General features: G+C 47.4%; 2 protein-coding genes across 5 annotated transcripts in view; both read left to right on the top strand.

The window, feature by feature from the left end:
- The first annotated feature begins 212 nt into the window (after window positions 1-212).
- TSPAN16 (tetraspanin 16) overlaps window positions 213-14,470 on the top strand; it is a 28,617-nt gene continuing 14,359 nt past the window's right edge. For 2 of the 4 annotated variants that reach the window (XM_088658847.1, XM_088658849.1), the window contains exons 1-3: window positions 239-377; window positions 7,279-7,402; window positions 8,581-8,787. In XM_088658847.1, the coding sequence (XP_088514973.1) occupies window positions 7,301-7,402; window positions 8,581-8,787 (309 nt within the window). In that variant the 5' untranslated portion in view covers window positions 239-377; window positions 7,279-7,300. Of the gene's footprint in view, window positions 378-7,278; window positions 7,403-8,580; window positions 8,788-14,470 lie in introns of all 4 variants that reach the window. The other 2 variants (XM_060268751.2, XM_088658848.1) reach the window with 2 other exon arrangements.
- Window positions 9,075-13,163, top strand: LOC148683373 (uncharacterized). Its single transcript, XM_088658921.1, has 2 exons — window positions 9,075-12,457; window positions 13,104-13,163. The coding sequence occupies exons 1-2, from the start codon at window positions 9,461-9,463 to the stop codon at window positions 13,161-13,163; spliced, it is 3,057 nt and encodes a 1,018-aa protein (XP_088515047.1). The 5' UTR covers window positions 9,075-9,460.

Here is a 14,470-nt window from a genome sequence, read left to right as displayed (position 1 = left end):
TAATGTGAGCAATGACAGTCAGAATTTCCAAGGTTTGATCAGACATTTGGGTGCAGCTCCACTGGGGATAGCCAAGCCACTTGGGTGCAAATATAGACCAGCAGTTCATTGGGTTTTGGAAATAAAGGGTTAAGGAACCGTCTCATCTCCTGGGACTGCTGTGTAATCACCTCCCTCTTTCCAAGCTGGGAGTTAAGGAGCAAAGAGGAGAAGAGACAAAACTGTCGCAGAACCAGGTGCAGGGCAGGGAGAGAAACTACAGCTCTAGGCAGCAGGATATGGGTGCCTGTTAAGTAGCTGGCCACACCTTGGAAACCTGAAGCACAGGAGGTGCTGGGGGCACGGAGGCACGTTTCATCGTTAAAAACCATCTAAAGGTAAGTTGAGTAGAACAGCTGCTTCACCTGGATACGTTGAAATGACGTTGAATTTCTGTTGAAAGACGTGCTGGGCCAGATCTAGAGTGCTCGGACACAAAGAAGGGCAGCGAGGCACCTCCATGTTTAAGAGCTGTATGATAAGACAAAAATCAGTAGGAGTTGCCAATGAGTTTAGCCTACAAGAATGAGCAAAGTAATAGCAGCTTGGACACACTGATTCAAGGCACAGTACCCAGTCTGCCCAATCCTACATCTAATCTGATCTCTGGTTGACATGGACTGTTGTCACATGGAGTGCATCCTCTGCTTTCCTTTACCAAAGGATGGGGGTCCCATCAGAAGCTGGTTAATAAAAGGCAAGGCCTTTATTATGGCAGATGGCAGCAGGGGGGAACTGTAAAACTGAACTGATATGTGGTATGTCTGTTTCTTGACACCAGTAACTGGCCTCCAGAGCAGTTTGAGGTGCTTGTGAGATCGCCAACTCTCAAGTAGAGCCGCCAGCTTCTTTCCCAGTCCCTGTAAAGGTAAAGGGACCCCTGACCATTAGGTCCAGTCGTGACCGACTCTGGGGTTGCGCGCTCATCTCGCATTATTGGCCGAGGGAGCCGGCGTACAGCTTCCAGGTCATGTGGCCAGCATGACAAAGCCGCTTCTGGCAAACCAGAGCAGCACATGGAAACACCGTTTACCTTCCCGCTGTAGCGGCTCCTATTTATCTACTTGCATTTTGACGTGCTTTCGAACTGCTAGGTTGGCAGGAGCTGGGACCAAGCAACGGGAGCTCACCCCGTCACAGGGATTTGAACCGCCGACCTTCTGATCAGAAAGTCCTAGGCTCAGTGGTTTAACCACAGCGCCACCTGGGTCCCAGTCCCTGTAGATGCGCCTTTAATAGTAGCTTTATCTGCAGATGTTAACAGGTGTAATGTCCATCACATTAGTTTGTAAAGTTTGACCTGTTGATTTCTGCAGCTCAAACAAGTAGAAGTGACAGGTGCAAATCAAGCAGCCCTACTTTGAAGTTCTCAGAGTCTTTTCCTTTCTCAGAGTCCTGGTCTAACTTGGGGGAATCAGTGCAGTAGTTGGGGTGCTTTAGGTTAAGCGGGGCTGGCTCAGAGGAGAGATTGAACTAGCAGTTTCACAGAGACTCTTTCTTCAAATAGATGGGGTCAGGCTTGAGGACTTTCTGTCCAGAATTATTCTTCAATCAGAGTTTGGTTAATGTTTGCTTGCTGCATACTAAGACTTCGGTCAATGATTGTGTAGCCCAGTCAACCGTTGCAGCTTTAGACTTCTAGTTACAAAGCTAAAGTTGGTGATTAGTCAGCATAAAAGTTCTAAACAGAACTCAGCAGGGACACTTCATAAGGAACTGAGGTCTATATTCAGCTGCACCCCAAAATGAGCTTTGTCCCCCTCATATCATACCGCATATCTTCATAACTGGCAGACTCTCCCCTTTGTGATCCACAACCATTCTCAGCAATGAAAACAGTTGGTTTTCCACACCTGGATGCACATGACATTTTACAAATAAGTAACTGGGAGTGTGCAAGTCAAACTAAAGTTTGGGCCGCTCCATATCAGACCCCTCCTACAGGAGAGAGTCCTCTACGGAGGACAAAGAATTGTGCTTGGCCCAGTGCATTGTTTGGTTACAAGATACCATCAATCACAGCATATCATGTCTACTATAGCCTGATGGATAAGGATAAGGAACTGGGGTCTGCACCCCACAATAAGCTTTGGGCCAGAATTCTCTGGTTATGGCAATATGCAGCGGGCCAAAGTTTGTGGAGGGGTACTGTAAGGGGGAGAGATTACAGAGAACCTCCCCCTCTCATCAGGAGCAGTTCGTCCCCAAGCAGCCATGAAAGTGCAGGGTCTGAAGGGGCTGGTCAGGAAGCGGAGAGAGAGTGCCAGGTCTCCAGCAGCTTGGGAGAACCCCTGCTCCACAGGCGGGAAGAGAGAGAGGCGGAAAGGGGGGGAAACAGGGAAAAGACGGAGCGTAGACCTTTCCTCCCGGCACCGGAATTAAGGAGGAGGAGAAAGGGGAGGAGATTCACTGTCCCGAGGCTGTTATGTTGGTCAAAGTCGCGAAAAGGGGCAGTGCCAGATTCTGAAACGGAATGAGAGGACATGAAACCGACAGCTCACTACACTGTAAATAACATGCACCAATAAAGACTCTTTTAAAGACAAGTATGTGGAAAGTCGTTACTCAAGAGTAGCCGTAACAACCTCTGACAGGTATAGTTCCTTTTAAAGTTTTCTGTGTTCCAAGCTCTTACACAGATAACAAACTAGGAACTAGGAACTGTATTCTTGTCCTAATAGATTCTATTAGGTTCATAGAAGCCAACTTCTAGGGGCCATGGGGTCTTCACCCCCCCAAATATTTGAGGGTGCTGCCTCCCCCTCCCCAAAGTTGATGGGCATTGACATTCACCAGCCACCACTGAAAAGCATCAAGTGGCCCAGCAGGGAGGGCTATGAATGATGGCATGGCTGCGATGGGCCAGTGAAGGACTCTCCTAAGCCACTGGTCCCTCAACCAGTGCCCAGTCTGATCCTGACCAGATTGCATGCCTGATCCCATATAGCCCCAATATTGCAAGGAGCAGATATGTAATTCTCTCAGCAGCGGTTTTGAGGGCTGACATTTGTGAGAGTTTAGTGAGTTGTTTTAAGAGTCTCATCAAGGGAATGCTAGTTAGGGGAATGTTAAGTCAGGGGAAGGGAAGGCTGGGTCAAAGTCTGTGGGAATAGTTCATATGCAGGCCAAGGAGCCAAAGTTGGAGAACAGTAGTTCAGGCAACTAGCAGCAGTAGCCCCCCAAATCTCATAGGCTAGGGATGAGGAAGCTCTGGCCCAAATGTAGCCCCCTAAGCCTGCCTGTATTGCCCAGGGACTCCCCACATCATGCTCCCGTACCAGCTGGACCCACTCTTCCCGAGCCACACCCCACTGACCCTGTTGTGTTGTGGCTATTTTAAAATGTTTTTCGATGTTTGTATGCTTTGAAATGTTCTTAAAACCTTTTTAAATATGTTTGAATTTAGTTTTTCATTGCATTGTTTTTACCACTTTGCTGTTGGCTGCCCTGGGCTCCTTTGGGAGCATGGGCAGGGTAGAAATGTAATTAATAAAACCCTCTAAAATAATGCAGAGTCCACTCCGAGAGACCATGCAGAGAATCCTGGGAAAGGACGCTTCCTTTGTCAGGCCTCCAAGCCAGGCACCCGGTTGAGGCTTCTGCTTCCTGGTACGTATGCAGGATGCATCAAGTGCGCTCAGCACCAAAGGCTCCTGGTGGAGATTCCTCTGAGAAACCAAAGCCAGTCACTTCCGAGAAAACAACAGTTGCTGTCCTGCTGCTAAGCAACAGCTTCGGCTTGTCTTCAGCAGCAAGGAAAACAAGGGCCCAAGCTGAGCAACAAAAGGACGCTGGCAAAATGGCCCAGCAATAAGCAGCAAATGCAGCTGTTGCTAGCAGTCTGGTGGAAAGCTGTCCACACCCCCTTGGAGACCTCAGTCCAGAACCAACACACTCCATGTCTGGATTTTGGTACAGCCACTACAGCCTTGACTGAGGGGGTCTTACAACCAATCAGAAATCTTCCAAGAAAGATATGGGGATGCTTGACACATGTGAGGGCTAGAACTTAGCGGTTTGCCTTGCTTTCAGAGTTGCTGTGCAATAATAAGCATGTAGGAGGCCAATACGTGATAACTAATCTGATGTGCGCAGACTTGGTATAACAGCCCTGGCTATGAAATGGTTGGTAAAGGTAAAGGTAAAGGGACCCCTGACCATTAGGTCCAGTCGTGACCGACTCTGGGGTTGCGCGCTCATCTCGCATTATTGGCCGAGGGAGCCGGCGTACAGCTTCCAGGTCATGTGGCCAGCATGACTAAGCCACTTCTGGCAAACCAGAGCAGCACATGGAAACGCCGTTTACCTTCCCGCTGTAGCGGTCCCTATTTATCTACTTGCACTTTGACGTGCTTTCGAACTGCTAGGTTGGCAGGAGCTGGGACCGAGCAACGGGAGCTCACCCCATTGCAGGGATTCGAACCGCTGGCCTTCTGATCAGCAAGCCCTAGGCTCTGTGGTAAACCCACAGTGCCACCTGCGTCCCGCACAGTGCCACCTGCGGTTTGTAGCAGGTTGGAAATCCCAGGGAAGGAATACCAAATGAATACAGGGGTGGCGAGACATGGTCAAAAGGAAAAGGGAGGCCTTGACTGTGAGATATTCTTGCAACAATTCACTCAAATTGACAAACTGGTGAGTGGCTATAGCAGTGGTGTCACTTGACCAACTTTTCAGTGATAAAAAGTAAAAAAGGTAAAGGTCCCCCGGACAGTTACGTCCAGTCAAAGGCGACTATGGAGTTGCGGTGCTCATCTCGCTTTCAGGCTGAGGGAGCCAGTGTTTGTCCACAGACAGCTTTCTGGGTCAAGTGGGCAGCAGGACTAAACCGCTTCTGGTGCAATGGGACACCATGACAGAAACCAGAGCACACAGAAACACTGTTTACCTTCCCACCACAGCGGTAGCTATTTATCTACTTGCACTGGTGTGCTTTCCAACTGCTAGGTTGGCAGGAGCTGGGACAGAGCAACAGGAGCTCACCCCATCGTGGGGATTTGAACCTCCAACCTTCTGATCGGCAAGCCCAAGAGGCTCAGTGGTTTAGACCACAGCGCCATCCGCATAACCAACTTTCTTGTTCCCACCAGAGTGGCTGAAATCCTGTCTGATTGGTAATTGGGCACATCTGTCCTCTGTAATATCTGCTACCAACTTTGCAGACTAAAAAATAACTCATCAAGATTGGGTCAGTCCCACATGCCTCTTAGTTGTAGTCACAATATTGTGATATTGGAGACTCAGCAGTGTGTGTGTGTGTCCAAACAGCATGGTGTGGAAGGTGTGTTCCCATGTTCATTCCCATCGAGGGTCCTTCCTGCCACTTTTGTCTTTGCTCAGTGGATGATTTGGTTGCAACTCCTTTTGCTGAGTAATTCAGACATATTTCCTCTATTTCTAACTGCTAGCAATATTCAGTTTTGCCACCACTGATACCTTTTATGTATCCTGTATCCCTCCTTCTCTGCAGGGGTGCCAATTTGAATAAAAAGTTGGGGGGGGGCTAGGCAAGCCCTGCACCACATAATCGATTACGTGATGCGGTGTACACACACCATTTGAATGGCAATGCCCATCAACTGGGGGCGGCGGCGATCCCCTCAAATTTTATGGGGGTCCCAAAGACCCCCTCAGCCCCTAGGAGTTGGCTCGTATGCTTCCCCTTGAACTTGAATGTCAAGTTCAGAATTATCATTGTCAAATTAGATTCAGAGGATTGCTTTGGAATACTGATTAGCATTACAAATCCCAAGCTGTGAATCCCTCAAAATAAACTGCAGATTCACAACTAATGGGTGCTCAGCTAAGTAGCTGCCTCTGAAAACTCTTCATGAGCAGAACACCAGAGGGCTGGCGCTTCACCCGGCTGTTTTCTTTATTTTAAGTAACCACGTGGCAAAATAAAAGAAACGATAAATGTTGAGTCCTCTCTTGGCCATCATGCCAACGGCAAATATCAGGTGAGGTCTATGCAGCAGATTAGAATTCTGTTGCGATTTCACTATGAAGCAATTGCAGTGACAATCTCAGGACTGTGGTTAATGGCTAAGCATGGGATTTGCTTATTCTCTTAGCTTCATCCCTTTCAGCATCCTAAAAGAATTGCCTGCAATTAACCTAGCGAGCACATGTACCGTATGGGCAGCTAGCCTTGTGGTGGCAGCTTAGCAGCTCAGGGGCTCACCTTTTTCCATTGAGAGGATCTGTGTCTGCCATTCTCAACTCCCCCCCCCCACTGCATTCCTGAAGAAGAAAGGATCAAAGTGAGCAGATAGGAAGGAAAACCAATGCTCAAGAGGGGGAAGCACCCACTCTCGCTAGCAAGTGCTGTTGTTTCTCACCTCACTCCAAATTTCATGCAGTAGGAGGGTCCGTATAGTTAAAGCTATGGTTTTCCCAGTAGTGATGTATGGAAGTGAGAGCTGGACCATAAAGAAGGCTGATCGCCGAAGAATTGATGCTTTTGAATTATGGTGCTGGAGGAGACTCTTGAGAGTCCCATGGACTGCAAGAAGATCAAACCTATCCATTCTTAAGGAAATCAGCCCTGAGTGCTCCCTGGAAGGACAGATCGTGAAGCTGAGGCTCCAATACTTTGGCCACCTCATGAGAAGAGAAGAATCCTTGGAAAAGACCCTGATGTTGGGAAAGATTGAGGGCACTAGGAGAAGGGGACGACAGAGGACGAGATGGTTGGACAGTGCTCTCAAAGCTACGAACATGAGTTTGACCAAACTGTGGGAGGCAGTGCAAGACAGGAGTGCCTGGCGTGCTATGGTCCATGGGGTCACGAAGAGTCGGACACGACTAAACGACTAAACAACAACAACAACAACAACAACAACAACAACAGGAGGGTGAAGGTGGGGAATGGTCGCTTGATTTGCTAGCAAGCAATGGAAGATGTTGGGTTGGGGTCAGGGGTGCTAACCTGAATAAAATAGGGGGGGCAGGTAAACACCACCCTGCACGATCATGTGTTGCGGCTCACACACACCATTTGAATGGCAATGCCCATCAACTTTGGGGCACCCCCGACTCAGTCAAATATTTTATGGGGGGAAAGGGATCTCAGCCCCTAGGAGTTGGCTCCTATAGTGGGGGTGGGATGAGTAGTTAACCCCCACACCTATTCCTGTCCAAAACAAGCTGCCAGTAGAAGTAGCTGCTGCTGACCTAGCCAAAGCCAGCGTTACTTACCTGTGCAAATGCCAGCTCTTCTGTGGTCTCTCCACCTAGATGACAAACTCAGGACTGGTCAATGGCTAAGCAATGGCTTCATCTCTGCTGCTACAGGTGCAGAAAGATGGTTTGCTTCTCCCTTCTGAAGATGATGATGTTTGTATTCAACGGCATAATATTTGTGAGTATGCAAGGTGGATGGTAGGTAGCCCAGGATGACACGGCAGGGTGGGCCAAGCCAGTGGAACAAATTCATAAACTTGCACCTGTGCAAAAAGCCCACCCACCCCCCCACGACATAATTCCTGATGCCATAATTCCTGGGGTGCGCTTTCCTCCTCAAGTGATGGTTATTGTGTGTTTGTGTATATGGAGAGGAAAATGAGTGAGTAAGGCCTATTGTGAAAATACCCAAGTAGGAAAGCTATCTCCATACGTGCCATGTTTTTTTTTAGGGCACAGCTAAATGTTGCAAAGAAAAAAACACACACACACAATTCCATTCAACTGCATATGTCTTTTGTAACGGGGCATTCACTGGGGAGAAATAGGGATAGGAGGGGATGCAAATGCACCCCCCGGGGCTTATTGTATTGTCTTCCGCACCCCCTCAACTGGACACAAATGCCAGGAGGAAAAGGCAAACTGTGTGGGAAACATAGGTGGGAAAATTCGCCTGGGAGAATTGGCAAGTGGGGAAATGGTTAAGCCCCCTCTCCTACATGCAGATCTTTCCCTGCAGATGCCCTAAGTCAGGGGTCCCCAAACTACGGCCCCCGGGCCGGATGCGGCCCAATCGGCCTTCCAATCCGGCCCGCGACGACCCCCGCCGCCCGCTGCCGCCGCCCGCTCTCACGGCGCGCGGCGCAGCGGCGATCTGAAAAATCGGCAAAAAATCGCCGAAAATCCTTTGTGCGCATGCGTACGGGCCTCTCCCGACCCGGAAGAGGTCATTTCTGGTGCACTTCCGGGTCGGGGGAGGCCCATACGCATGCGCACAAGCGATTTTCGCCGATTTTTTTTTCCGCCCGTGTGCGTGTGCGCATGCGCACGGGCGAGCACTCCCCCGCCCTCCGGCCCGCTGCGCGCGCACTCCCCTGCAGTCCGGCCCACCGCGCGGTCGGCGCGGCGGGCACCGGCCCGCCGCTCCGTAAGTCTGGGGACCCCTGCCCTAAGTCCTGTATATGATTAGGAACATGTATTAACATGTTAACATCCTCAAAAGTTAAGAGATAAGGAAGCTGGAAACCTCTTTATATGTATAAAAGCTAGTGGAATGACAGAGTTCACTGCAGAATTACAGCTTCCTAGATGAGCAATGGCATCTTCTTACCTCTGTTCTCTCCCTTGCCTTTCCAGCTGGGAGGCCTGGCTTTGCTGGGCATCGGCATCTGGGTGAAGGTGGATGGCGGTTCCTTTGCGAAGGTCCTGGGAGCTGCAGCGCCACAATTAATGCAGCTGATCAACGTGGGCTACCTGTTAATCGCTGTTGGCACCTTCCTACTTCTCATGGGCTTCATGGGATGCTGGGGGGCCGCGAAGGAAAGCAAATGTCTGTTGCTTGTGGTAAGTGCCCTAATTAAAATTGGGAAGCAAACACTCCCTGGGCCAGGCTCGGTCAATCGTGGAACTTCTGCTCTGCTACGGGATTACACAAGGGCTTTTTGCACATTCTGACTGTCATGCCTTTGGCACGGGCAAAGTTCATAAATGTATTTAGTTTGTATAGTTTGTATACATAAATGTATTTAGTATTGTACTGGGTAGCTCGGCTCCACCTACTGGCCAAAAAGAATATTGCAAGAACGGCAGTTGCTGACAGTTGCTGACAGTTGGCCTGAGGGGTTAGAGAGGAGGAGTTCAGTGGTGCGAGGTACCAGAGGGAGTGCTGTTACATGTTCTCCACCTGCAAGATAGTATCGTTGTTTTACCTCATTTAATACTTGTCTTCACACTTATTATTTGTCTTATTTGATTTATTTTACCTTGTCCTTGACTGTTAATAAAGTATAGGATTAAATGTAAAAAACAGTCTCTTTCCTTCCGTCGAAGACAAGAAGGTTTAGCTGTATGTCGAACTACCTAGGTCACCAGGCACGGTAGTGAGGACAGAACAGTAAAACAACGGCTTTCCAGCAAGTGGAAAGAGATAAGACTACACAGACCTGCTATTCTGTCAACGCACACGCCTGCATACGACAATAGCAAGCTCTAAACAGTCAGACATCTCCTTAACAACATGTCTCAGAGTCGGGCATCTTCGGGAAAGGCAAGGTCCCAAGTCTCTGGTACTTCTAAATCTTCCACTGTGAGTAATGCACTCGCCATCGCTCGCGCCAAGGCTGAAGCGGCTAAAACACGAGCAGCCTTCGCAGAGCAAGAAATAAAGATGAAACAGGAAAAGGCTAGGTTGGAAGCAAGCCTAGAAAAACTCATTGTAGAAAAAGAAACAGCAGCCGCCATAGCTGAGGCAGACGCCTTAGAAGCGACTTTAATTCCTGTCAGTGAACGCAACAGTGTACTCAGCCCAGATCTGGGACTACAAGATCCCCTGCAACGGACTTCAGAGTACGTTTATCAGCATTCCAAATCAAGTGACTATGTACCTCTGCAACAACCTAGAGAAGAGGACATCAAAACGGCAACCCAAGACTTTTACACGGTGCCGCTGCAAAACAGAGACAAGCCTATTACTCTGAGCAACCCGGCAAACTCAACCTTCAAGCCGGAGCGGTACAACAGAGATCACATGAAATCAGAACCATCAGAAAGGTACGATTATCCCATACCTTTGCATCATAGTGACCCTCACCACACTGATCCAACCACAATAGACTTTGCCAAGTTCCTTGCTAAACGTGAACTAGTCACAAAAGGACTTGAAAAGTTTAACGACCAACCTGAAAGTTACAGAGCCTGGCGCGCTTCCTTTCAAAATGCTATCGAAGGCCTAGACCTATCGTGCTGGGAAGAGATGGACCTCTTAGTCAAGTGGCTTGGTAAAGAGTCTGCCGAACACGCCAAAAGAATTAGAACAATAAACATTAATTACCCAGGCATCGGCCTTAAAATGATTTGGAATAGACTTGAGGAGTGTTACGGTTCAATAGAAGCTATAGAGAACGCACTATTTAAAAGACTCGATAGTTTTCCTAAGATACCTGCCAAAGCTTACCAGAAACTCAGAGAATTGAGTGATTTACTAATGGAACTTCAAGTAGCTAAATCTGAAGGAGACTTACCTGGACTTACGTTTTTAGACACAGCTAGAGGTGTCAACCCCATTGTACAAAAGTTACCTTACAATCTACAAGAACAATGGATTGCACATGGTTCTAAATTTAAGAGAAAACACAACGTTCCATATCCTCCCTTTTCTGTTTTTGTGGATTTCGTGAACCAACAAGCTAAGATGAGGAATGATCCCAGTTTTGATTTCTCACTGTCAAGTGTTATTTCCCACGGACTGAACAAGCCCCCAATATCAGTACACAAAATTAATGTAGACTCTCCAGATTCTCCTTTCAGGTCTGCTAGCTCTTCTCTCACGGAGGCAAGAATTAAGGATCCTGATAAACAGTGTCCTCTACACCGCAAGCCTCATCCTCTGCAGAATTGTAGAACCTTCAGAGAGAAGCCTTTAGAAGAACGTAAGGCCTTCCTGAAGCAGAACAACCTTTGCTACAAGTGCTGCTCAGCCTTTCACTTCGCTAAGGATTGTAAGGTCAGTCTGCGATGCCGAGAATGTGATAGTTCAGATCACAATACGGCTCTACACCCTGGGTCTGCCCCATGGTCCTTACAACACACAGACAGCTTCACTGAGCATGGCGGGGAGCAAAAACACACTCCTACAACTACGCCAGAGATTACCTCAAAATGCACTGAGGTCTGTAAAGGAACCATAACTGGCAAGTCCTGCTCCAAAATCTGTTTAGTTAGAGTCTACCCTGTAGGTAACAGGAATAAAGCCATCAAACTATATGCCATTCTAGACGACCAGAGTAATAAGTCTCTAGCCAGCCCAACCTTCTTTGATATGTTTGATATCAAAGGCCCTAGCTTTCCATACTCCTTGAAAACGTGTTCAGGTAACGTTGAGACAGCGGGGAGAAGAGCATCCGGCTACAAAGTAGAGTCCTTAGACGGCCAAACTTCTTTAACTCTACCAACCCTCATTGAATGCAACCAGATTCCCGATCAAAGATCTGAGATTCCGACCCCAGATGCAGCACGTCACCACTCACATTTAAAACGCATAGTGAATCTAATACCTCAACTAGACCCGCAGGCTCGGATTATTTTACTCCTGGGGAGGGATATCTTAGAAGTCCATAAAGCAAGAGCCCAGATTAATGGTCCTCACAATGCCCCTTACGCCCAGAAGCTGGATTTAGGATGGGTCATTATAGGAGACGTCTGCCTTGGAAGCATGCACAAACCAAACTCTGTCAACAGCATGCTCACAAATACATTAGAGAATGGTCGCCCTTCTCTTTTCCAACCCTGTCACAACCACTTCATTATAAAGGAATTACCTCAAAAAAATCATTCAATTTGCCCTGTCGTCAACCTCCCTAACGAGGACGTCGGTTGTGACAGCGACACAGATCATCTAGGGTGTACAGTCTTTCAAAGAACCAGTGACGACAATAAGGTGGCAATGTCTATAGAAGATAAAATGTTTTTACAGACTATGGAACGGGAATTTGTTAAAGATGATACAAATAGCTGGGTCGCACCCCTTCCCTTTAAACCGCAGAGACGACGGCTACCTAATAGCAGAGATCAGGTGCTCAAACGCCTCTCTTCTCTCAGACATAATTTACAAAGGAAGCCAGAGATGAGAGATCATTTCTTCTCCTTTATGGACAAGATATTTAAAAACCGTCATGCGGAAATAGCTCCCATCCTCAAAAACTCCGAAGAGTGTTGGTATCTGCCAATATTTGGAGTGTACCACCCCAAAAAGCCAGGCCAGATTAGAGTAGTATTTGACTCCAGTGCCAAATTTGAAGGTATCTCCTTAAATGACGTCCTTTTGACAGGACCAGATCTCAACAATAAACTTTTAGGAGTACTCCTCCGTTTCAGAGAAGACTCTATTGCCTTCACAGCAGATATTCAACAGATGTTCCATTGCTTCTTTGTTAGAGAGGAAGACAGAAATTTCTTGAGATTTTTCTGGTTCAGAGACAATGACTTCTCTAAAGACATCATAGAGTACCGCATGAAGGTACACATCTTCGGTAACAGCCCCTCTCCCGCAGTTGCTATCTATGGACTTAGACGTTCAGCACGTGAGGGAGAAGCAGTGCATGGCACAGATGTTAGACAACTCGTAGAGAAGAATTTCTATGTGGACGACTGCTTAAAATCTCTGCCTTCAACTGAGTCCGCAATCAGTCTCCTTAAAAGAGCGCAGCAGATGTTTGCCTGCTTTAACCTCAGACTCCACAAGATTGCTTCAAATAGTAAAACTATAATGGAAGCTTTTCCTACTCAAGATCACTCCAACGAGCTAAAAGATTTGGATTTGGGAACGGATTCTTTACCTATCCAACGCAGTCTTGGTCTGCTTTGGGACCTGAAAGCAGATTCCTTTACCTTCCAGGTAAATACAGATGAAAAACCCTTTACTCGCAGGGGTATCTTATCTGCGGTAAACAGTCTGTATGACCCACTAGGTTTCGCAGCTCCTGTCACTATACAAGGTAAAGCATTACTTAGGAAACTTGACCCATTCCTCGGTCGAAATGCCCTGTTAAGAGTAGGTGGTCGTCTCAAGCAAGCTAAATTAGAGTTGAATGAAAGAAACCCTCTAATTATACCTGGCCAGCACCACATTGCTTCTCTGATTGTACTGCATTACCACCACCAAGTCAGACATCAAGGACGTCTATTTACAGAAGGAGCTTTACGTTCTGCTGGTTTTTGGATAGTGGGAGCCAAACGGCTTGTGAGTACTGAAATTTATAAATGTATTACTTGCCGTAAGCTTCGTGGCATACTTCAAACACAAAAGATGGCCAATCTTCCAGCTGACAGACTCAGCACAGACCCTCCATTTACCAATGTAGGCCTCGATGTCTTCGGCCCCTGGTCTGTTTCCGCACGTCGTACTAGAGGAGGTTATGCAAGCAGCAAGCGCTGGTCAGTCTTGTTCACCTGCATGTCTATTAGAGCTGTCCACATCGAAGTGATTGAGTCTATGGACACGTCTAGCTTTATTAATGCTTTAAGACGTTTTATTGCTATTAGAGGCCCTGTAAAACACATTCGCTCTGACAGAGGCACTAATTTCATCGGTGCCACCAAAGAACTGAGCATTCTCTCAAACTTAGACACAAAACAAGTAGAAAGATATTTGAGCAGTCAAGCTTGTACATGGACCTTCAATCCACCGCATTCTTCCCACATGGGAGGAGCTTGGGAAAGAATGATAGGAGTGGCTCGTAGAATCTTAGATTCCATCTTCCTACAAATAGGGAATACTAGGCTTACTCACGAGAGTCTGACAACCTTCATGGCAGAAGTTGCAGCAATTATTAATGCCAGACCTTTAACCCCTCTCTCCAATGACCCAGAAGAACCCTTTTTGTTGACACCGGCAACTCTCCTTACTAAAAAAATTGAAGTAGTCAGTACACCTCCTGGTGAGTTCACTAACAAAGACTTGCATTTGCGTCAATGGAGACAGGTTCAAAGTCTTGCAAACACCTTCTGGGATAGGTGGAAGAAGCAGTACATCTCTATGCTACAATCAAGATCTAAATGGCAAACTGCCAAGCCTAATCTAAACGTTGGTGACATCGTTCTTGTTAAAGACTGTCAGTCTCAAAGGAATGAATGGCCATTAGCCTGCATCACCAAAGTCTTTCCAAGTGAAGATGGAAGAGTCAGGAAAGTGGAAATTAAAGTATGCAAAAACCAACAAACAAAGTTGTTTCTTAGACCAGTCTCTGAACTGGTTCTACTGTTGTCATCGGGGGAATCAAATAGTGGTATCTGTTGATACCAAGCGGGGAGTGTCATGCCTTTGGCACGGGCAAAGTTCATAAATGTATTTAGTTTGTATAGTTTGTATACATAAATGTATTTAGTATTGTACTGGGTAGCTCGGCTCCACCTACTGGCCAAAAAGAATATTGCAAGAACGGCAGTTGCTGACAGTTGCTGACAGTTGGCCTGAGGGGTTAGAGAGGAGGAGTTCAGTGGTGCGAGGTACCAGAGGGAGTGCTGTTACATG

The sequence above is a fragment of the Zootoca vivipara genome, chromosome 15, assembly GCF_965207765.1.
Source record: "Zootoca vivipara chromosome 15, rZooViv2.hap1.1, whole genome shotgun sequence".
Taxonomy (NCBI): Eukaryota; Metazoa; Chordata; class Lepidosauria; order Squamata; family Lacertidae; genus Zootoca; species Zootoca vivipara.
This window is presented reverse-complemented; position numbering and strand designations above follow the sequence as displayed.